This window comes from Amblyomma mixtum, chromosome 8 (genome assembly GCF_055824585.1).
Source record: "Amblyomma mixtum isolate Tamu chromosome 8, ASM5582458v1, whole genome shotgun sequence".
NCBI classification, from domain to species: Eukaryota; Metazoa; Arthropoda; class Arachnida; order Ixodida; family Ixodidae; genus Amblyomma; species Amblyomma mixtum.
Genome location: NC_143019.1, coordinates 84,614,189 through 84,637,116, shown reverse-complemented (window position 1 = coordinate 84,637,116; position 22,928 = coordinate 84,614,189). Strand labels below are relative to the sequence as shown.

At 45.9% G+C, this 22,928-nt stretch overlaps 1 protein-coding gene across 1 annotated transcript in view; it reads left to right on the top strand.

The window, feature by feature from the left end:
* Nucleotides 1-22,503, top strand: part of LOC149333259 (epoxide hydrolase 4-like) — a 28,229-nt gene extending 5,726 nt beyond the window's left edge. Inside the window, exons 2-7 of the mRNA XM_089558623.1 lie at nucleotides 4,812-5,467; nucleotides 8,812-8,936; nucleotides 11,906-12,018; nucleotides 17,364-17,532; nucleotides 20,196-20,332; nucleotides 22,098-22,503. Of these exons, the coding sequence (XP_089414749.1) occupies nucleotides 5,261-5,467; nucleotides 8,812-8,936; nucleotides 11,906-12,018; nucleotides 17,364-17,532; nucleotides 20,196-20,332; nucleotides 22,098-22,366 (1,020 nt within the window). The 5' untranslated portion in view covers nucleotides 4,812-5,260 and the 3' untranslated portion in view covers nucleotides 22,367-22,503. The remainder of the gene's footprint in view (nucleotides 1-4,811; nucleotides 5,468-8,811; nucleotides 8,937-11,905; nucleotides 12,019-17,363; nucleotides 17,533-20,195; nucleotides 20,333-22,097) is intronic.
* Nucleotides 22,504-22,928: the final 425 nt, after the last annotated feature.

Genomic DNA, 22,928 nt, shown 5'->3' with positions numbered 1-22,928 from the left:
GACTGCATCCTGCTGAAACAACTCCCATGGGAGTGGCATCTTTATCAACTCGCGTCACAAATGGCACAGAATTGAAAGGTTTTGTGCGCAAATATTCGCCTGTTTTTTAGAACTCTCCAGGTTCCGCACAGACACTACTTATGGAGGTTTTATTCTAACGGGATCGCAAATAACCGCCTGTTGGAATTTGCAGGTCTTGTACTGGGGAATTACTCATGCATGCGCTTCTATGTATCCCTTTCACCTGAAAAACCCATAAGGTGAAAAAGAAATTAGGAGTGTACCATCGATGTACCACTTTTAAAGTAAATTCGGGAAACAACTTCTCACTGGGCCACACTTATTTCATGCACAAGCACACTAATGAATACTTCTGTGCAAACAAAGCTATCTCCGAAAAAAAAAATGTGACCTCGCAAGTACGCGTGGTGCTCATCACTTAAAATAAGCGAAAGATTGTATCACAGCTGAGTGACAAATGGCTCGCTGACCTCACAAAAATGTTGCACTTTTTTAATATCTGAAAGATATGACAGTTACCTTGAACGCTTTCCGCAGTAACTCGGCGTCTTTTGATATCACGGAGGCGCTTGCACTGAAATAAGTCCAGATGTCGGTGTTGGTTGCACAGTCCGAGGGAACTCTGAAGTATGAATGAATTGTTTAACTGCGTAACGTTAATCTCAAAAGCCTTGCCTTTATTTGTATCTATATTTTGTACAATAGATCGACAACAAAGAGATTCCACCTGTTGATAACCTATATTTCTTTTTAAGCCACTGTACTTCTCTTCTATGAGCCCTTTGCTTACTGCCGGAACGGCAAGGAAGAGACCTCGCGATCAAGTGGTAAAAGGAATGGCCGGTCATGGTGAAATACGCAGATAATCTTAGCAGATAGCTGGCAACGCCATGTATATTTTAGAGAAGAAAAACGGAATCGTTTATTTTTCTCGAGACGCTGAAGTTTGTCTTAACCAGCTCTTTGTAGTATGCGAGGAAAGGAGAACGTGGTTTATGTTCTTCCCTTCACCAGCATGAAGAAATACGCACCTTGACAGCGTCTCAGACCTTTCCAACACGGTAGTCCATGATCGTGCATGTGACGTGACAATATGCTTTTACGACTCGTCTAGCTCGGTCTTCCCGAAGGCAGTGATACCGGTTACATTTAAAATTCCTACTCGACAGAATGGCAAGGTCACTTCGAGGCCCGAAAAACACAATCATTTCGAGTTCATTAAGTAAAGATTAACATCGCGAACATCTACGGTGGCCCTCGGAAGTATTGCCTGATGCGGTCACTTCTAATTCCTCTTGTTTTATTAAGGGGCCTTGCAGCGGAACTTTTGTTGATGAAAGAGCTTCAGCTGAAAAAGACACTAATTAATCACGCATAAATGTCTTTCATAGCAGATGAGGCTGCTGTTCTGCGACCGTTGAAGTGTGTGGCATGAGCTCAATGTAAAAGTTTTCAGGTGCTTTTGTGAAATAGAGGTTTCTTATATACGCACTAAAAAAGCTTGCACATTTCGTTCAACAAATCGCCAACATTTTCGCAGAAAAGAATGTGTTCGAAGACAGCGTAGACCGCTCTGTCTCTCTCTTTTCCTACGGCACCCTTCTGTTTTCCCCAGCATACTCAGGCCCTTCCTCCTCTCGTGCAGGTGCAATGCAGTAATAACTGAAGATTGTAGCAATTATTCGGACGCAGACATTTCTTTTGTCGAAATCTTGATCATCGCGCTTAGGCTGAACCCCCCGCATCTTCGAAGCTCTCGTTACCATCAGCTGTTGCGCGAGTGACCGCGACTACTCTACCTACTTTTGCTCTATGTTTAAGAAAGAGATCAGTTGTAGAACATAGGAGCGATGATGCAGTGGAGGACAGCGGCAGGAGCCAATGGCACACTGAGTTTTTTACGCGGTGCGGTAGGAAAGAATACGTGGAATTAAAGAACACAGAGGCGTAAACATTTTTAAGTCGTTCAATTACCACTATCCGTGACATTGCATCAGCCCTGGATATTTTATCTGACTTTCGCTGCTTCAAATATCCCATTGCTTCGTGTGGCTTGTTGCATGCTCGTATTGTTGTGCTTCTACGCGCACAGGTTGAAAATGATGAATACAACACCTTAAAAACCACAGCGTGAAAGACTGGCAGTTTTACAAGCGGGATATTCACTGTGAGTAGTGGTCTGAAGCACCGGGCGGCTAAACTGATCGGCTCGCTCCGCCGCGGTTTGGAATCCCTATCCTCGGCTAGTTTCTTCACATGTGTGACACCGTTCATCAGAAGACACTGGCTTTCCGCAGCAATGAGGCTCCTGCGCTCTCCTATAAACACATTTCATTGCAAACTAAAGGATGCAGGCGACTGCACTACAACGGCGAGGGGCCATCAGCGTCAAATGAAATGCGAGCAAAACAACTGAAACGGGAGAAAAAGGATTAAAAAATATTTGTGGACAGTTTGGATCTTAAAGTTGAGCAGGTCACGTTTCAGTTTAATTGTTCGCGTTTCATTTGAGGCTGAAAATACAATATTGTCACTACAGCTGTAATCTGCACGTTTTTTCTAAGCGATAACAATATTTTGTAGCATCATACAGAATTAGGAACGAAAGCCTGATAACTTGTTTTTCAGACAACAGTGACTAATTGCACAATATGGAGCAATAGTCCATTGTCTCGAATTTTTAACGTACCGATTTCTTAAACTAACCGGCTCAAAGATTCTTATTCTTTTTTTAATTAGACATTGAATTTTTGTACATCAGCTTGCGTTGCGCATTTAAAATGTTTTTCTTCTGTTTCTCCATAATCTGGCTGTCATAACGTTTAGAAAGCTGCAGACTTCATCGTGCTGCCCAGCCGCTTTTAAAAGCATTTTCAGAATGTTTTTTTCCGTCTGGAGTGTCGTATAGTACCGACGTCAAAATCAGCGCCAGCAGGGCTGGTAGAGCCCTACTAAGGTAATAAATGGCTCCGCAAAACAATAACAGAAATAAGATGAAGATCAAACTAAGTTCGAACATCGTACAAAACGTAGATTTAAGAGCATGAAACAAAATAATAAGAGCAAAACGGCCGTATTTTCGCAAGCTCCTAGCACACCTGCAAAAAATGCCGCTGCAATAACAGCGGGAAGAGACAGCAATCTAGAAGTGATCGACCTGCTATTCGGCATTTGCAACAGGTGCTCCTCGGCTGCGCGGCTGTCGCGATTGCTTTATTGCTGTCAATGAAGCAACGCTGTGGGTGGTGCCTGCAAAGGACGGAGAATTCATGCTTTACAACCGATGCGTCTCTTCGGGGCACCGTTTCCCCACAGTTTGCCTTTCGGTTTGTTGGAAGCCAAATAAAACGGCAATCCTGTCTCTTTCTATTCGTGCTGCTTCTGCATCTATATTGGTATCCGTACAGGGATTTAAGCGATACTTACGAAAATAATTCGCTTATTAAGTACATTTAAACCATGAAACGTGTTTCTAGCAATCCCCCTATGTCAAATAGTACTTCGAAATAAGGCAGTAATTATTTATTAAAGTCCACAAGAGCGCAATTCTTTCCTAGAAGGTTCGCATTTGAAGGATTTGTCTTGGTACGGAGACCTTTCCTTTCTCTTTAGCTTTCCTTTGTAGCGGTGGCGCCACGCATAAGTGAACGTTAATATCGAAGGCAAGTCATTGACGTAAAGTGAAAAAAGCAACTGACCAAGAGTAGACGCACTCCTGTGTGCATATACTGCATGGATGATGTTAGACATAGGTATTATGCAAATTATTTCTGTTACGAGGATCCCGGAGGCTTGGGTATACCGCAATTGATTTAAAAAATAATATTGGTTGGAGTCTCCTTTTCGGTGTAGATTTGAATCGAGAGACGAAAATTGCTGAAATCTGATTTTGGTGGCTATGAATGCGTCTTCTTCTGCCGGTTAGACAAGATGCCCAGAAAGAAGCGTGGTTTCAATGTTTACCAAGTACAAAAATATAATAGTGTCGTATTGTGCCTAAACTTGAAGCTTTTGCCCTTTCTCGCAGTGGTATTTATTTGCGGCCACTTTCCTGTAAGTAGAGCAAGGTGGCGAATAACACGCATTCGCGATGGTTTCGCGCTTTTACTGCGCTACAGTAAGAGCACCCCTGGATGCTTTAGGCGCAGGATGTTTAGTGCTGGGTGTAAGGGAGTCCTCGTGTCTTCGCATTATTTTTATTGTGCACGCTTCGACGGTCTTATAAGATAAACAAAAATTTTATCTTGTTTTCGGGACTTCTTCGTTGTATAATGTTTATAAATAAGACAGAACATTTTTTACCCACTTGTGCCCTTCATGTTTAACGGTTTATCTTAACTTCAGCTATGCACTGCCTTCTGCTGCCCCTGAGCTCTCCATTTACTCTTCTTGACGGGCAGCTCTGCGAGTCCTGCCGAAGCGTGTGCAGCTGACAATGGCAGTAGATAAAGGTCACATCTTATCGCACACGTGCATTTGCTAGCTACTTTCAACTGCAGTGACCTAGGAGAGATTAGAAGGTACCGAAGGAGATAGACTGCCAGCACTGAAGGAGCGCCCTCTGGAGGTGGGGGAGCGCCCCGAACGCAATAACTGCTCCCTTATCTGCTGTTACCAAGACACGAAACCAATGAGTACACTCGAACCTCCCGTCGACAAAACGGCGAGGAGGACGCCAAAGCGGCCTTGGGGCGTAACGCGACCATTGCACGCTGTGCAACCCCTGTGTAGTACGAACGCACCGTACGGGCTGGGCTGGAGTCTAATCACATCGTTTTTCTTTGTTCCAGGGGAGTAACTGAAGCCCGCACGTTGCATGGCGTAATCAAAGAGATTGTCGCTGCGTTGGACTACGTTCGAGTGGCGTCGACCGGCTCGCAAGAGGACAAAAAACGAAGATAGTGCAACGTGTGCGCGCGTTCCTATCTGTGAGGGACAGTGCGTGTGATTCACTTCGTGCGGCGTACACCAGTGCCCTACAATCGGATTTGATTCACAATCCTGAACAGAAGAGAAACAGTGTTTGACGTAGACGGCAGCAAAGGACTACGCCGAACTATTTGTGTGGTTGCCCAAGGACTTTGGACAAACTATAAATTTGAAACCTTGAAATTGTTCTGCGGTTCACAGTCGTCACATCTGATCGCCGTGAACTTGTACAGTTGTTAGTCTAGTGTGTCATTTCTGCGCGCAGTTCTAGTTTCAGCCTCCTAGACAGACTTGAAAACAGTGGACAGTGATGGCGTCGGCTGGGACGTTACGTCGCATCGCTAGTGCCTTTCTTTTCCTCTCCATCGGAGCCATTCGCACCGTGCTTCTGTTTGTGAGCCTGGCCTTTGAAATCCTGATGAGCGGAAAGGACATCCTGAAACCAATGGAACGCAACGAAGAACCCGAGTGTCTCCGAGACCCTGCTTTGGGCACTCATGAGTTTGTCACCCTTGAGGTAAGTCCGCTTGCATGGTGTTCGAGGCACCAACTCCCGGCAGTTGTAAATATTTTGAAAGCGGTTATCTGACATCAGCTTATCCACTTCGGGAGCTCCTCTATCCTCCTTTATGCAATGTCGGCAAAGTCCTTGCAGCGAAAAAACCCACCGCTTATTCGACAATGTAAGATCCAGGCAGACGTAAAAGAAAAGCAAAACAATTGGCGGGGACACTTACGCTGCACCGTAAAGGTATTACGCTATTGCGCAAAGGGGTTAATCAATGCCAATATATGCGGAATCGGTCGTTGTCGACTTTACACTCGTAGATCCCTAGCAGTCATCATACCATTCCTCGCGCAGTGGTGGACGGCTGGGAAAAATGGTAAGCACTAATCCCCTCAGAAGAAATAACGCAGTTCACAGGTAAAAGCGCCCATGCACGTGACCTTATGCCGTACAGCTAGAACAGCTTACCTATGTGTCAGTTGGCCTTAGGGCTTCTAATTTTCGCCTCCACACTTGCCTCTAGTATTATATACAGTAGACGCAAGCACAGTTACGTGTTACCTTCAAATCAAACCAAATTTATTTCAACATCACAACGTACATTGCAACGCTGCGGGTGCAGGCAAAAAGCCCTCAGGGGACTTGACGAGACCTACACCCTACTAACAAACACTTGGCAGAAACAGCTGTGGTGATCACTATATTAGGAAGGAGCACAAAGCAATAGGAAAAATTCTGAAGAACACAAAAGAAACAAAAGAGAAAACGAATGACTTTAAATCTTCATTCAGAGTGAGGAGATACATTCCGAGATAATAGTAGTTGGCAAACAGTATTTTAACATTTGACGCCCGTAATTTCTTCGGGTTCGAGGAACTGCCCAGCGGTCAGTGCTACGTGTGTTATACACATTGGTTCGCAATGTTAATGAAGCAAGATCTTTGAGGTATGTGTCATTTTTGGATATGCCGCGGCGGTAGCGTGAACTAAGCATTGAGTTTTGCAATGCGGTGACAGGTAAAAGCTGCAATTCATCAAAGATTTGTTTTGTGTGGGTGTTCAAGTTGGCATTTTTAATGATACGTATTGCTTTTTTCTGTAACCTAAAAAGAATGTTATTATTAGTTGGTGTGGTAGTGCCTCAGATCAGAAAACAGTAGCTCAGCGTGGGAAAAAAAGCAATGAATTATAAAGTAGCAATTTAATGTTTTGAGGCAAAAGAAACCGTATCCGCGACAACAAGCCGACTGTGCGAGCGAGTTTAGAACAAATATGGGTGACCTGCGAGTTCCAACACATATTCTTGTGGAAAATGACGCCCAGGCTCTTTACTTGTGACGCTATGTCTATGTTATTAGAGCCAATATACAGGTTGATATCAGTATCTATTTTCTTGTTGCGAGGACGTCTGCGTTAGAGCACTGCACGGGCCTCAATCTGAGGCCCAAGCCCGGCCCGGGCCCGAGATCTGAAGCCCGAGCCCGGCCCAGGCCCGTGGCTTCAAGCCCGGGCCCGGCCCAGGCCCGCTAAATTATCGCTCTAGCGAGCCCGGCCCGACCCGTGAATCCCGGAGTGAAGCCCAGCTCGGGCCCGGCCCGGCCCGTTTCAGAGTAACGCTTGAGGTATACTGCTCACTCTGAGCAAGTAGACTGCTACTAGACCGATAAGAAACTGGCCGACAGAGGTTATGAAACCACAGTTTCGCTTGCAGAAATTGGTTCTTTTTAACTCAGAAGAAAGTGATTACGAGTAATGCTCGCCAGGCCCTCTTTTGGACAGTGATCTCGTGTAGGTGCGCAAAGATAAACTCGGAAGTTCCGAGAGCCAAATAAAAAGGGCTGCATACACGCGTAATAGACTACTTTGCATTCCCCCATGATTTTAATCAGTTATATTTTGGCGCCCGCGAAGTATAAACATTAAAGCTGCCTAGCAAGCAGTGGAATGACATTTTTTTTTAGTGAATGCGATCTCGCAGGCTGAACTCATAGCCGAACTGGTCTCCTTACAGCAGAAACGAAAAGCTAAAAGGCTTGAGTATTTCACGGTTCGTGGTTTGAAGACTATAAGCGTCCTAAACTAATATGTCCTTCATGAATGCATTTTTGATAGTGTACAGGTATGTTTTGGGATGACGAACGATCAGTGGCCAATTAAGACCGGTTAAATTTTTCTCTGGCTGGTGGAGCAGAAGATAACGCACGAACCTCGTGATAACTTACAGGGCAAAACATTTGTCATGTCAACCAGGCTGAAGAAGCGAGGAGGGATAGATGTGGTTATGAGATGAGATTTACAAACTCTCATGAGATTTTGTGGCTATTTCATTTATGAGACGTTCCGGTCAGATGATCAAAAAGAAAACCAAACGTGCTTTAGTTTGTGAATTTTCTCACATGAGAAAAATATAGCTATAAAATAAAAGCTATGTTTTTGGGGCTTAAGAGCCCAAGGGGAGTCAGGCTGTGAGAGACACCGAAGCAGAGGGCTCCGGATCATTTCGCCCACCTGGGTTTCTTCAACGAGCAATGATACTACAAAGTACAGTCTTTGTCAAAAGTCACCAGGCTGCATGGTTTGCTTCTAGCTCGTACAGTGGAGCCCTTACAACTTCCTTGAAGCTGTAATGGTCGTTAAAGGCAAGGACTGGGGGTCTTCTTACCTTTCAACAACTTTTGGTCTTTAGGATCGTAAAGTGGCAAGGGCTCGACTACACAAGCTAGCCTGGTTACTTTTGAGAAAGATGGTACATGGCTGTTACGCTGGTCGCCTGAATAGAAATGCGGCCGCCGAGGCTAGGAGCAAACCCTGGTTCCCTGGCTCAGTAATCAAGCGCCTTCACCACTAAGCCACCACGGCGTGGAAATAAGGAAATAAATAAGTCAAAGAATAAAGCTTCGTTTTTTCTCAGCCCGTACTATAACCCAGAGCTCATCCGCATCGCTGCTCCAATGCCACAGTTGTGTACTTCACTCTGCATAGTGAATGAATAGTCGGACACCAGCCATTTCTATATAGACCCAAGCCCGGCTCGGGTCCGCAGCTTTAAGCCCGAGCCCGGCCCGGGCCCGCAACTTCAGGCCCGGGCCCGGCCCAGGCCCGGCTAAACTAATCATGTCTCGGCCCGGCCCGGCCCGCGGGCCGGGCCGGGCCCGGGCTTTCGGGCCGGCACGAGCCCGTGCAGTGCACTAGTCTGCGTTGCCGGCCTAGCTGCGGACAAAGAAGAGGTTTCCGCACCCGGCCCTCCTACCACTCTAGACTTTTCAACCGCTAATGCTAATCGGCTCACACGGATTAATCTGCTAAGCTGCTAAGCTACGCTCCACCAGCAAAAGCATTTATTTGCATCCCAGGATGTGACTCTGCACTACGTGTCGGCGGGAAGGCGGGACAAGCCCTTGGTCCTTCTGCTGCATGGTTTTCCGGACTGCTGGTTCTCATGGAAGCACCAGATACTCGGCCTCAAGAACGACTTCTGGTAAGGCCTACGTCTATTCCCTTGCCCTACCTTCATCCGATATTTCCCCAGCCAGCAGTGTAGGTTAGCGACGTTCCTGTCGTGAGCAATGGGTTCTTTTATTGTTACTGTACGAACGAGAACTTAAAGCACTCTTTGCTGCTGTCCGTCCTCCCTTAGCTGGACTAAATTTCAATATACTGCCCATGGGCTGTACGTGACAAACCATAAAATATTTCTCGCGTTGCGAATATCTGTCAGTGCGAACTGTACAGTGTTTTCCTTTCAGTATCGCCGCGTATAGCATGAAATGCCCAAAGCGATTATGCATGCCAGGGGCCGTATTGCACAAGCTATCCGTTTTCCGTGGCCCACTTCGCCTCTCTACGGTCCCCTGTCAATTGTCACCCAGATTTACGCACGCCTTTCAAGCTTCTGTGGAAAGCGACTCGGACTTTGGGGGGTTGGCGACCGTACCTCACCACTAGCTTAAATTGAATGCAATATGCAGCCAAAGGTAAGGTACGTCGAGACGCTTTGTCAAAAGCAAGCGACCTGACCTGACTACTGGCTGGTTTTGGCTGCGATATGCTGCCAATGGTGAGATTTGATCGCCAACCACCTAATGGCCGGGTCGCTTGCCATAGATCCTTCAAAGCCGCTCGTATATCTGAGTGTCCATTTAACAGGAGACCGAATGCACGCGAAATGGGCATCGAAAACTCGACGGCTTAAAGAATACTGCCCCTGGTGCAAAGTGTGCACTGCATGGGGAGCAAATAGTAAAAAAAAAGTGGTTTTAGCTAAAAGTAAGTCCGGTTGACTGCACATAGGGTGTGAGTAGTATACCGGAAATGGCGTTACGTTGCGCATTCACAGTTCTCATGGGCAGCGTTTATGCGCATCAAAGCTGACGCACCATTTCAGAGTAGAGGTAATGCTTGAGGCGGGGAACGAGATGAACTTTTCAATGGCTGCTGGAGATTTCAGCCGTGTGCTCAAACTGTCAAGATATCCGATGCTAGCATAGCAAAGATGAAGGAAGACAGATGCAAAAAGCACTCGCTTGTCCGTACACAAGCTGGATATTCGCAACCTATGAAACTCGCCTGGGCTTCCGTTGCACGTAACGCTCAGACAGCGTAACAAGAAGCAAGCTTCAAGGGCCTCAAGCATGCATGGTCAGGGTACTGTGAGTACAATGAAGGCTGCAATGCTGAACAGATGGGACGTTTTTTCGGTACTGCATCGAAGGAAGCTGTGGCTTTCGAAACACACTTATTTGATGAAAACACACTAACATACGGATAGTCACTCGCAAGAATTTTTGTTATATTATCGATGCAGTTGTTCCCATTATTAAAATGCCGGGTTAAACACACAAAACGTAACATTCTTACACACTGCTGATAGCCCGTTTTGAGGAAATAATATATTGCAAGCTTCAAAACGTCGGCATTAGAAAGCACAGCCTCGGATCCTTTCTAAGCATGTGCGTTTTAGGCACGCCACGATCTATCGTCCCTGAAGACAGAAAATATGAACTTTAGGCGCCAACGTACATGAATAAAAAATGTGCTGTATTATTAAGCATTTGAAATGTGGCAACATAAAAATTCTCAAAACACGCATTGTTCAGGTGGCACATTTATGGGTGTGTTCGTATTTTTCAAAAGGGACACTGAGGGCAGGCTGACTGTTGCCTCTATCTATATATTTATAAATTAGCATTCCAACGGCAGATGTGGTACTTTCACTTTTTAAAGGCATTTAGGTTAGATTTTATGAGATAGAGAAGGCCGAACAGTTCTGTACAGCTGTCTGAGCACTGGGCGATTTCGCAAGTACATTGTATACATTGGGAGTTTTTTTTTGAGCATGGATTCTAGAGGAACAATGTCAGTCAGTTGACAACAGCAATCGGGAAGTCCTTTTGGGTGTATACTCCACGAGTTTGAATTTAGGGGCGTGAAAATATTTAAACGCAATTTCTCTCAGCAATTAATGCGTCTGTTGGTGCCGAACAAGCATCAGAATGTGCAAAGAGCCAACGAATCGCTTTTTACGTGGAACTGAAATTGAACAGAGTTTTCCTTAGTTCCCGTTTAATTAATAAGAGGGGTTTTTGTTGAAGAAAAACCTTCTCCATTTGGTCCTGCTCAGCTAGTTCCACTGAGATGCGGGGGGAAAAGGCACCTGTTCACTTAATTAAGCGATGTCATAGAAGCCTCACTGGGGCAAAAAGCCCTCGACGACAGTCCGGCATTGTTCAGAAAAATGCTGTTTCGCTAGGAGTACAGTGACATCATTAGCAATGTCAGCAGACTAGAAAATGCTCATTGACTGGAGGGAAGTGAAATCACCAGGCTGGTAGTGATGCCACAAGGCGGGGAGTAACGTCAACAGACCAGGTTCGTACGTGCAAAAGCCTCCGCCTGCGAACCATATGAGGTGGCGTACAGGGAAAGTTCGGGCCGAGCAACCTGGGATTCACTGTCCCTGCCATTCACTTTAGGCAAAGGTATGAGCAGCTTGGAATGCTATCTCATGGCCAAAATATAATGGAATTATGTCACACGATGTTCTTTTTATGGCCTGCGATTTTGTACCAAGTGACACATAGGAAGTGAATATATCTCAGAGTAAACATTCCACGACCAAGAAAGTGGGCCGATAAGACATCCAAAGTAAAGTGTTGTGCAGGTGAAGAGGTCGTAGTACAAAAACTAAAAGAACACATATCTAATGCCCATGGACTCCTGACAACAGCGGATTAGAGTGAACAGGCGACGATGTGAGTGAGAGACGTCGCCATAGAGTCGAAGTCAGGATAATACGCACAGCTTGGAGCAAAGGGGTGCAAACGTGGGCATGCAGAACGGTCAAGCCCTGTACCATGGTCGGCGTTAAGGAAGGAAACCCGGTTTACTTCCTTCTGCTTGCGTGTTTGAGTGTGGCATACTTCGAGCGTTTCGCCTTCCTACTTGCAGGCTCGTGGTTCCCGACCTGCGCGGATATGGGCAGTCCTCGAAGCCGACTCGCGTCGAGGACTACCGCGTCTCCAAGCTCATCGAAGACGTTCATGGACTCATTAAGTCCCTAGGTGAGACATGAACATCGTCGAGACCAGAACTGTCTCTTCACCTCAACTTAAACTACCGACTACCACGACTTTAAATTTAGCGAGTTCGCTGCGAATGAGCGCCGCGGTAAGCTTCCCGAAAATACCTACTCTCGGTATGCAACTTTCAATGGTCGCGAAGCTTTGTAACGTTTGTTTGTTCATGCTCGCAGCCATCGCCACTCGTCGTTATCACTTTTTATCACGTTTTTATCACGGCACTATTTCATAGAAAGTGAGGATACTATACGCCTTTCTTTTATTAAAACCAGTGGAGGGTTTTGACAGCGAATACTCGCCAGGATGGCTCAATGGTTAGCACGCTCGGTTACTGTGCCCGAGTACCTGGGTTCAAACGTGACCGTGGCGGTCGCGTTTTTTTGAAGGCGGAACGCAAAAGGCTCCCTTGTGCTGTGCGATGTCAGTGCACTTTAAACGATCCCCAGGTGGTCGGAATTATTCCGGAGCCTTTCAATACGGCACCTCTTTCTGTCTTACTTCTTTCATTCCCAACTTCTTCCGTTACCTCGCGGCGCGGTAGACGGTGTCCACCGAGATATGAGACTTACCGCGCCTTTCATTTCCTGATAACCAGCCAATAAAAAAAAACGCGTAACGCGTTATATGGCTGCCGTTGTACCGCCTAAATTCCTTCTACTGAATGGCTTGCAATCAGCTATTACAGCTCTCGCTGTAAAAACCGCAAGTGATACTTTTGTGTTGAAGAAATGAATAATAATCTCACAGGTATCATTAGAGGGTGCGCAATACAAGTAGGCGGTAGAGTAAATACACATTATACTCGTAGGCTTTCTCAGAAGACGAAAGATTTGATTGAGCAACACCAAAGCATGAAAGCCACTAACCCCGCAGATACAAAAGAACGGGCAGAGCTGCGCAATCACTATGCGCAAGGTAAACGATGTAAGAAGCTACAATGTACTATCAGCAACGAATGAAACGCGAACAAGAAAACTGAGGCACCAACACAAATACACCAAAATATTAGCCCCTAGAGACAAAATACAAGCCGGGTTGATTAACACTTCTGTAGAAGAGTCTTCGCGCTTTCGAAGCGATATTACACTCCTGTAGTGCAGAGCTCCCCTGCATAAAAATTTGTTGTTTTGCTGTTCGTGGATCAAGTTGTATTGTTCGCGTTTAATTTCTTGCTGATAGTACAGAAAACCTAGTTTGGTTTAAAAAAACGGAGAGAAAAATCGAGAAGAAATTTGTTATTGGCAAACATTTTACTTGCGCCTTAACAAACAATGAAGTCTGTGTCATGATAAACATGGCTGAGTTACAATTTTTGAATAGTTTTACATAGATCTATCCAGTAACCGAAGTAATCGGAGCCGTAATTGGAGCAGTCGTAGCGCGCATAGGGGCTGTTGTCCCGAAACTGTCCGTCACAGTGCAATGCTTCGCTCGGCGGAGAAAGGAGGCGATTGATTGATTGATTAAAAACATCTTCATTTGTTCGATATTCTCAGAACATGTGGGTGGGCCGCCTAGTCCGGTAGTCCATCTCCTCGCGACGGCGAGGAAAGAAGACCCGTTATATTTTGCTCCCTCAAGTATATTTGAAAGACATAGCAATTACAAAGTCACGTGACTTGTGCGGCTTCTGCGTATTGCAACGCGTATGATCGGATTCTGAGCACATCCGCCCTTGTCTAGCATCCATGACTACAACGCTTCGAACTGCAAGCGATAATTTCTGCTGCGAGAAAACAGCACCAACATTTCGTGACACAATTCAGTCGACCAGAGAATAACAGGAATAATTCATGTTTCTGTAATCGATGCCATGCCTATCTGTTATCCTCGTTAGTAGTCTACACTTTGCGTTGCTTTTGTACCGAGGCATCAGCCTTTCTGTATTCCCTTGTTATCCGGCCGGATCTGATACTATCCAGCTGAAGGAAAAATTACTTGAACCGATGTCGAGATCTTTTCACGCAGACGGTTCAGCATCCTGCGATTCGTCCGGAAGATGACCCCATCAGCTGTTTCTGTTAAGTGTGATATGGGATTTGGTGCAGCTCTGACGACTGTATCCTTGAGGATAAGGTCTGATAGCCAAACTAGATTGCCAGGCTTCAACTTTGAAAGAGCACTAGCTAGGTGGCGTTTGATGAAGTGACACGTCTGTGTTTTCGTTTAGAGCGACTCTTTTACAGCTGCGCATGTCCGTAATTTCGAACTTTAGGCGCAGCATGGTAGTCGTTTCTCAACGTGCCTCCCCATAACGCTTTCAGCGTGACTGTCCGGGAATTCTAGGCGTTTGCTCTCTAGAACAAAAGAGTGAGGTGCGGGTCCTCGGATTCCTGCTCAATTGGTTTACCCGTATGTGCCATAGTTAAGAACTCTCCGTTGCCTTGAGGGTGCCGCCAACTCACTGTGACATGGAGCAAGCCAAAGATTTTGTAATGAAATCTCATACCAAATGCGTGCAAAATGTGGACCATTATCTGATGCCATACACCCAGGGATACCACCCCTACTAAAAGTTTCCATATGACGAGTTACATGATCCCATAGAAATTTATGGAGTCAGTAGGAGCATATGGAGTCGGTGTGGACTATATGGAAACAATTATGGAAGCTTACGGACTGCGTATGACATTATATACTATCGGGGACAAAAGTGGTATACTCCACGCGGCGGAAGCCGGAGCAACGCAAAACTGCGTTCCAACACCATCTACAGGCGGCATCTGGAATCGAGACAGCCAATGTGGGACCTTTACTATCAGGAGGGATGTCGCTTGGCTCGTTTCAATGTTTCGTGCTTTAGTTCGCCGAAATGCCGCAGTTTTCCGTTGCTCCGGCTCTCGCCGCGTGGAGTATACCACTTCTGTCCCCGAGAGTACATTGTATGGAAACCGCGTAGAAGTTATGTGGATTGCTTATAAACTCCATACCCAGATAAGATATGGATTTCTATATACATTTTGATACCCTATGGACACATATTCCCATAATTCTATACGAGCGGCTCATATAGAAAGTTTCAGTACGAATGGCGCGCAAAAAGGCGTTTTAGTTTTTCATTCAGAGCACTCGCTTTTGCGGACAATAGGCGTATTACTGACACCATGTCGTAGTCATGGCGGCCCTCGGGCACCGTTCACCTGACGCCGCCCGACACCGTGCATCAACACGCACGGCGTATGTACACGAGACCAAATGTTTGCTTATATCAGCGAGGAAGATTTTCTTCATATTTTTCTCCGCAGGGTCATATGACACACACAGACAGTACAAGATAATGTGACTCCTGCGGTCGTCGATCGGCTCTGTCTATCGCGGTAGGGCGCGCGTATGAAGGCGTTTCCAGCAGAATAATTACCGAGCCAGCAGCGTACAGAAATTCGACATCCAATCGATAATGAAACAGGAAGTAAAAAAAAGCGTTAGCAGCAATGCAAAAGGGAAAGTAGCGGTTGAGAGTCAGGAAACTACAGATATACAGACTAGAGATACGGTAGGTTGGCAGTTCGATCCTCACTGCCTCCGGGTACTCACCTGTGATACAATGTGCAGAAGCTTTCTTCTGGCTTGGTGTTCTCCTGGTCTCGTGCGAAATGCTTAGAAAATTGGTCTCTGAACCTCCTTGCGGAACCGAAAAATAACATGTGGCATAGCACTCTTTGGATAAAGCTGCCTTATTCCTTCAGTAAATTCAATGTCGTCACTGAAGGAGAGTGGGGAGATTGTGTCCAAAAACTGTCAACACTGTATAAGCATTGCTTGGTGACATCGTGTGTTCAGTAATGTTAGAAGAACGCCAAGATTATATTAAAACATTTACTGAAGTAAGCAATAGAATCTGAGCAGCTCTAGAGAATGAACCGAAGCACCCGGCTGACTTTCGCAAAGGCTATTCGACAATAGTCCATATTCACTCAGGCCTTACGGAAAGAGGATGTAGGAGATTAATATGTAAAAATGACAGAAACGATCCATAGCGACTGCAGAGCCACTGTATACCTCCCTAAATAAAGCAATAAAAACCTTATAAGGAAGAGCCTCTGGTAGAGAGACATGATCTCTCCCGTACTAGTCACCTAGTGTTTAATGGCGGTAATACCAGATCTCAATTGGGAAGAGCGGGGATGCATTAAGAATGCCTTTTAAATCTGCGATTCGATGATGACCAGTGTCTTGTTAGTAAGTCAGCCAACAAAACTACTAAGCATGAACAACGATATGTATAAACAATCTGCCTAAAAATAATATGGAGAGAACTAAATTACATTCAACACTCTGGAGAGGGAATAAAAGTTTCGATAGGTAGGCAAGCTTTGGGAGTGCTAAGAAAATACGAGTACATCTACTTTGGACAGGTAGTGACCTCATATCCGGACCACGAGAATCAATTAAATGGGGGAATGAGATAGAGTGTATTTGGCAGGTACTCTCGGATCCTGAATGGCAGTATTCGTAAAGAGCCAAGTATAACAGCTTTATAATACACCGGCATTTGATTATGGGGAAGAAACGTAGATCCTAACGAATACAGGTGAACTTAAAATGAAGACAACGCAGCGAGCTATTAAATTAATATTATATGTGGACCGTTTAGACAGAGGAAGAAAGGAACGTGAGTTAAAAATATCATCGGCCACATAGAGAAAAAGAAATGGGCATGGGCAGGACATGTATGCGAAGGCGAGGTAATCGATGTTCTTTAAGGGTAACACAAGGTATTTCAAGAAACGGCAAGCTTAGTAGGGTGGGCCGCAAAGTCAGGTGAGCGCATGAGACAGGAAAGTTCGCGGGGGTAACGTAGCCACAGCTGGCGCAGGACCTTGTTAATTCGACAGATATAGGAGACGCTTTCGTACTGCAGTGGGAGTAGTTATGCTGATGGTAAAGTAGATTACATTTTACTCTCAGGTTATGTTCTTGATTCAACCAAGAAGTTATAGATGACAAGCCCTGTGCACCTCCCTCGCCTTGCTAAGTGAAGGGAGGTGGAATCCTACTTGAGTGTAGTCATATCATACCTGCGTTACAACACTGATAGGTGCTCTATACCCATAGTCAGAATTAAAGAGCACTGCACATTACCAGTTTAACTAAATCATATCATGATGAAAGGGAGCGAACACAAAAACACTGTCAACGCGATCAACACGGTACCGCTGATGTGGGGCTGTGCGACTCTTTGTGAGATGTTACTGCCGTTAAGTTAGCAAGGGGGTTTACTGGGGATATGTTAAATTGTTAACACGGAGCCATTAAGCCACAAGAGTGGCGTTGGAAGCAGTATGACGCAAAGACTACTTCCTGATGGCTGTTTGATATCTTCACAGGACGAGACAAAGTCATGATCGTCGGCCACGACTGGGGCGCTGTGATAGCCTGGACCTTCGCTAACAAGCACGGGGAAATGGTGGACAAGCTCGTTGTAATCAACGGACCCCATCCTCTGGCCATGCAGCATCAGCTTCAGCACAGTCTTGACCAGATTAAGAAGTCATGGTGAGTGCGTCAGGCGTATCGCTTAGATTGTTGCCTGCTGCTAAACATGCCCGCGCAGTCAACTACCCGTGGACCACAGCATTGTGCCTGAATGGTTCCAAGAACTGTTCGTGTAACCTTCTTCCCGACTTTTCGCAAACAAGGACATATGCGAGAAGGGATTCCACGGAATGATTCATGGTGTGGCGTTGGCTCCTCTGCGGTAGCGACCAAAAAGGTAGCAACGGGCCAAGTCACACACTGAGCTGCAGGTACTCGAACATCGGGAGGCTGTCGCGGAGGCAGAGACGGGCCGAGTTTAAGAGAGAGCTAAAAAATGCTTGATATGCGTGGTTACAAGAACGAGGAAGGCGCCAAAATTTAGCACTTTGGCCTTTTTGAAGGGGTGATCGGTCCTCATGTCGATAGCTGAGGAATATATTTCTTTTAATACGGTCCAATCACTTCGGTTTGGTCGCCTGCCCAGTCTTCGGGAACCGCCTACAAGAGACATTATGAAACAACAGCGCGAATAAGACGAGGAGAACAGTGAAGACGACAAAACGAGCGCTCTATTGCGCTCGTTTTGTTGTCTTCCCCGCTGTCCCCGTCTTCTTCGCGCTTTTGTTTCACAATGAACCAGTACCAATTCCCCCACTATCTCTTCTTCGACCTCAAGGGATGTCACAGACACACAGGCCCGGGTGGAGGTGCGGGCGTCAACCAAGGTCAGACACCGTGCCCTGCCAACGGAGTTATTGTCTTCGCGCCGAAGGGCTCCGTGGGAAAGGAATGCGGATGAAGAGCTTCATCCTAGCGGATAACGATACGCTTCTGCATACGTCTGAATGCGCCGGCGCCATAGCGCGTTGCTTATAAGCACACTCGCATTCGCTCGTGGCCGAGCTAGAGAGCAGAACTTCGTCTCTCCGAACAAACTGGGGGGCATTGCCATCGTCGCCGCCGGGAGCCGTGAACTCTCATGAAAGCGGCTGCAGAGAATGTTCTCAAGCAGACGGATTTCTATCTCCACAATGCTGTATCACTGCGGAATGAATTTGAAACGGAACAACGCGCCACTGTGCCTCTCTTACGAACCGGTTTGCACATTTCTGCGTTTTGTAGGTGCGGAGAAAACAGCTTACTTCGTAAATAGAAATCACGAAAGACACCATGACATGAACCGAGCGTATTTGTGAACGCACTACCGCACGCAGTTGTACTGACAAATAAGGTTCTTTTCCTTTGGTCATGTCCAACATTATAGGGCAAATGTTTTGAATGTTTTAATAATGCAAGGTACAGTTATGTAAATATAGAAAGCAATGGTCCATTCTTGCAGTGAGTTGCAACACAATTCTTTTAAAGTTTTTCCTTTGCTCGCATCGAGCAGTTTAAGATTGCCATGTAAAATCAATAGGCAAGGTTTCTGCGGGTAGCAAAACCTTAATAGGGAAAAAAATGGAAGCCCGCCGAGAGGAGATCTGCATGTATAATAATTGTTATAGTGAAATCATAGAATTTATGAAGAAACTGCTTTCATAAACTCTTTTCCGTTGAAAAATTTTTTGATCCAGAATTGTTGCGTTTGGTAAGAACGCAGCTGGTAAACACTAGTGCTTATCAACTCATGGCTGTGTGCCGAGAAGTAGTCATGATGAAAGTTATGCTTTATGCCTTTATAAGCGTACTTCATTCCACAAAGCGTTGCTAGTTTAACGAATTTATTTCTACCCAGAGAAAGTTGCAGACACGCCGCCGGCTTCTAAAGCACATTCAAACAGCGTTCAAAAGCAATTGAAATCTCCGGTGGAGATGGTTGCAGAGAACGGCGGTGAATGCTGCCGCTAGATCATGCCATGCATATACATGACACGCGAAGAAAATTCGAGGCAATTTTAACGGTAGGTTTTTGCAAGCTATAAAGATCGTTCAATCGTCATAGTAAATTGAATGACGGCAAACAAGAAACAGTCGAGGCACTAATTACTAAGAGTTTGTGTATCAATCAAAACTCGCATGCTAATTGTAATTACATCTGTAGCTTTCCGTGCGTAAGAGCCGTATCAGTTCAATCAATTTCATAAACAGGATTACCCCCTCCGCACTATGAGACGAAGGTAGTTTTCCTTGGTGTCTTAAATGAAAATTAGGTTCAGACAATCTAGCGTAACCCTGCCAAGGAGCCCATGCTACTCAGCGGCAACCGTATATATCACCTCCCCTTTTTGTTGCACCCTGGTTGGAGTGGCGGAAATCTAGCAGGTGTCACCTGCCTCCTCCTAAGATAACCATGGCGCTAATAATGGTTGTCTGAAGTCGCACCTTTGACTCATCGTGAAAAAAATTCTTAAATATTAGAAATTACAAACGTTTCCCGCGCATTTCTCAGCACACAGCTGTGTAAATTCGTGTTCTTTCGCAGGTTTTTGAGAATCATTTCAGGGGCCTAATTTGTTATTAAATTCACTGTCAACCTTTGTGCCACCCTGTCCTTGTGTCCATGTTCCCTGTAGCTGTATGAGGCAATCTAGCGTGAAACTGTCGCTCGCCGGGCTATCAACATTAAATGACAGTGCCACATTTTCCGGTGCTTGTGCAACGATTAACGTCATAGTATTAACGTTTTGGAAGTAGAATATCTGCAAATATTTTCCCATCCCGAAATTCCTTTCCCGGCGCAGGTACTTCGTGTTTTTCCAAGTGTCCTGGCTACCCGAGGCCTTCTTAAGCGCCAACGACCTGCAGGCTCTGGACAGGGTGCACTCGTGCTACGACGAGGAGGAGAGGGAGGCCTTCAAGTACATCTTCGGAAAACCAGGTACGCACTCACTTTAAACAGTGCCGCAGCGGTCAACTGGAAGTTTGCGTTGCTCATTAGAAAATTGCCTACATGCAGTGGCAGGGTAGAGTCGCTCTACGCAGGCCCGTACACGCTACGGGAACAGAGTCGATATACGACGTGCAGATATATTAGACACCTCTAGCATACCGTGTACCATTTTACCGTTACCGAATGCCGGGAGCCTGCGAGCAGCCAATGCGCATGCGCAAATTGCCTTGACGGTGCCAGATGGCGCCACATTCCTGACAGCTGTGCTCTCGCCCGCAGCGTCTCAACCAATCAGCGCGTACTCACCGCCGGTTGGCTATGAGTTGCGCAAACAGAATTATTGCAATACAGAGCACACGAGATGAGGAGAAATACAGTCTAGCCCGTTTATAACGAAGCCACTTATAGCGAATTAGTGGTTATAACGAAGGGATTTCAATTTCCCATTCCCATTTTTGCATTTTCAATACATTTTGGGTCCGGTTTTAACGAAGTAAATAAGAGCGCGTTAGCGGATATAACGAAGAGATTTAATACCAACCGAAAAATAATCTTCCAATCAACACAATTTTGCGTGCTTGAGGCGATTTTTTCCGCGAAAATAAGAGCAAAATTCGGCTGACGGCGTCCTTTCGTGGCGTCGTCTGCTCTCCTGCGGAGCGAAAGGTTGCTTCACAGCATCGCATGGCACGCCGGTCTCGTGTTGCGCCGTCCTTGAACGGCGTCACGACGTAGAGCGGTAGAGCACGCCGCGCAGGGGAAAAATGTAAAAAAAGAACAGAGACGATTTTTTTTTTTCGATGACGTCGCAGAGAGCGGCCGTCTTGGCCAATCGCGGTTCTCTATTTCTCCCAGGCAGTCGGCACCACGGCTGGACTGCAGTCTGCAGGAGGTATGGCAGCGCGCGCTTTGTTTTATGTCGGTGCCGCGGTGCGCAAGGCAGGGAGAAAGCGCGGCAGCATTGGGTATGTTGGAAGCGTGGCTTATTTTTATCGTTATCGCGGATCGTTGTATGCTGTTTATAAGGACAGAGTTATTCGACTTGGTCTAGCTGGTGAACGGACAACTGAGCGTAGTGTCGCACTGTTCCAGGTTGGGAGCACGGCGAACGCTAGTGAGATCCTACGTAGTCCGCATATAACGAAATAGCGGATATAGCGAAGTGATTTCTGATTCCCGCCGACTTCGTTATAACCGGGCTAGACTGTATACAGAAATCTTTTGGTAACCCGCATGGTTTCCACCTGCTTTTCGAATTATTTTCGCGTGATGTTTATGACGTCACATCGGGTCTGTTTCCTTATCTGTTGTCCGTAGAGAACTCATAGATTACATATTCCAGATTGCATACGCTGAGCGGGAGTCTATTACATAAAGCTGCTTAAGCGACTTATTGGAAGGATAGATGAACACGACAGTGATCATTCTTGCTGTGTAATATCTCAATGAAGAGAGATAACGATAGATCTGCGGCCATGTTTACTATCTTCAGTGTAACATTTATTAGCGCTTCAGTCTTCGCATGTCAATGCACCAGCTTCCCAGCAACGCCAGCTCACTTTATTGCTAGTACGCTCTCTTATGTTTATCGGTCATTTTGTGCATGGGCGTTTCTAGTCATAACTGGGAAACCAAAAAGACATCTTTTCGATTTATTTGCAACCATTGGATCTCTTTCTAAACAGAATCGGGATGCAGTCGTCAGTCTTTTGAGAAAGATTATCTTGGTTCTGCCTTTGAAACCGGCTTGCAGGTGCCCTGACCGGTCCTGTCAACTACTACCGTGCCTCCTTCGGGAAGCGGTCGAGTGGTGCCCCTAAGCTTCGCCGACTGGGCGTGCCCGCCCTGGTGGTGTGGGGCCGCCGAGACTTCGCACTGACGGAGGCTCTTGCCGCACTTAGCCTGGACTACGCGAAGGGGGGGAGGGTAGAGTACATTGCCGACGCCGGACACTGGGCGCACCGCGAAAGACCTAAGTACGTTAACCAGCAGATCAAGCATTTCCTGCTTGAGGAGAAATAATACATGTCACCGACCCTCGCCTTTGTTTACTTAATTGCCACTCAGGAAGAAACTGTCACTTTCGGATTTGAGTCACCATTTCCCGCTGCAATGATTGCTGAATAAAGAGCAAAAAATAATTTATTATATTACCAGTGTACCTGCGTCTTCTTTTGTTTACGGTTTCAATACCACAATGGCCAGTTCCTTAGACACACTATTGCCGGCTACAGTAGAACTCAAAAGTGAAGCTCCGCCCACAGAACTGACCGTAACACTAAAATCCGTCGCGGAAAAATATTTGTCTACTTTTTTTTGCAGCTTTTTTTACCTAAACAAGAAGCTTAATGCAAGAAGAAATTATAACATCAAGCATTGTAATGCCTCGGCCTTGTTTCACAAAATCAAGTATTAGAACGTTGATTACGTTACTGTTTTTACTAGCCAGTGTAGTTGAACAGAACCCAGTGGGCCGCATTGCTACCAAATGCTCCCTTTCAAGTTGTATCTTACTATATGTACACTTTTCTTTGTTTGGGTCCTGGGCAAGTCTTCCATTGGGTACTGCTAGGTATGGTTACTG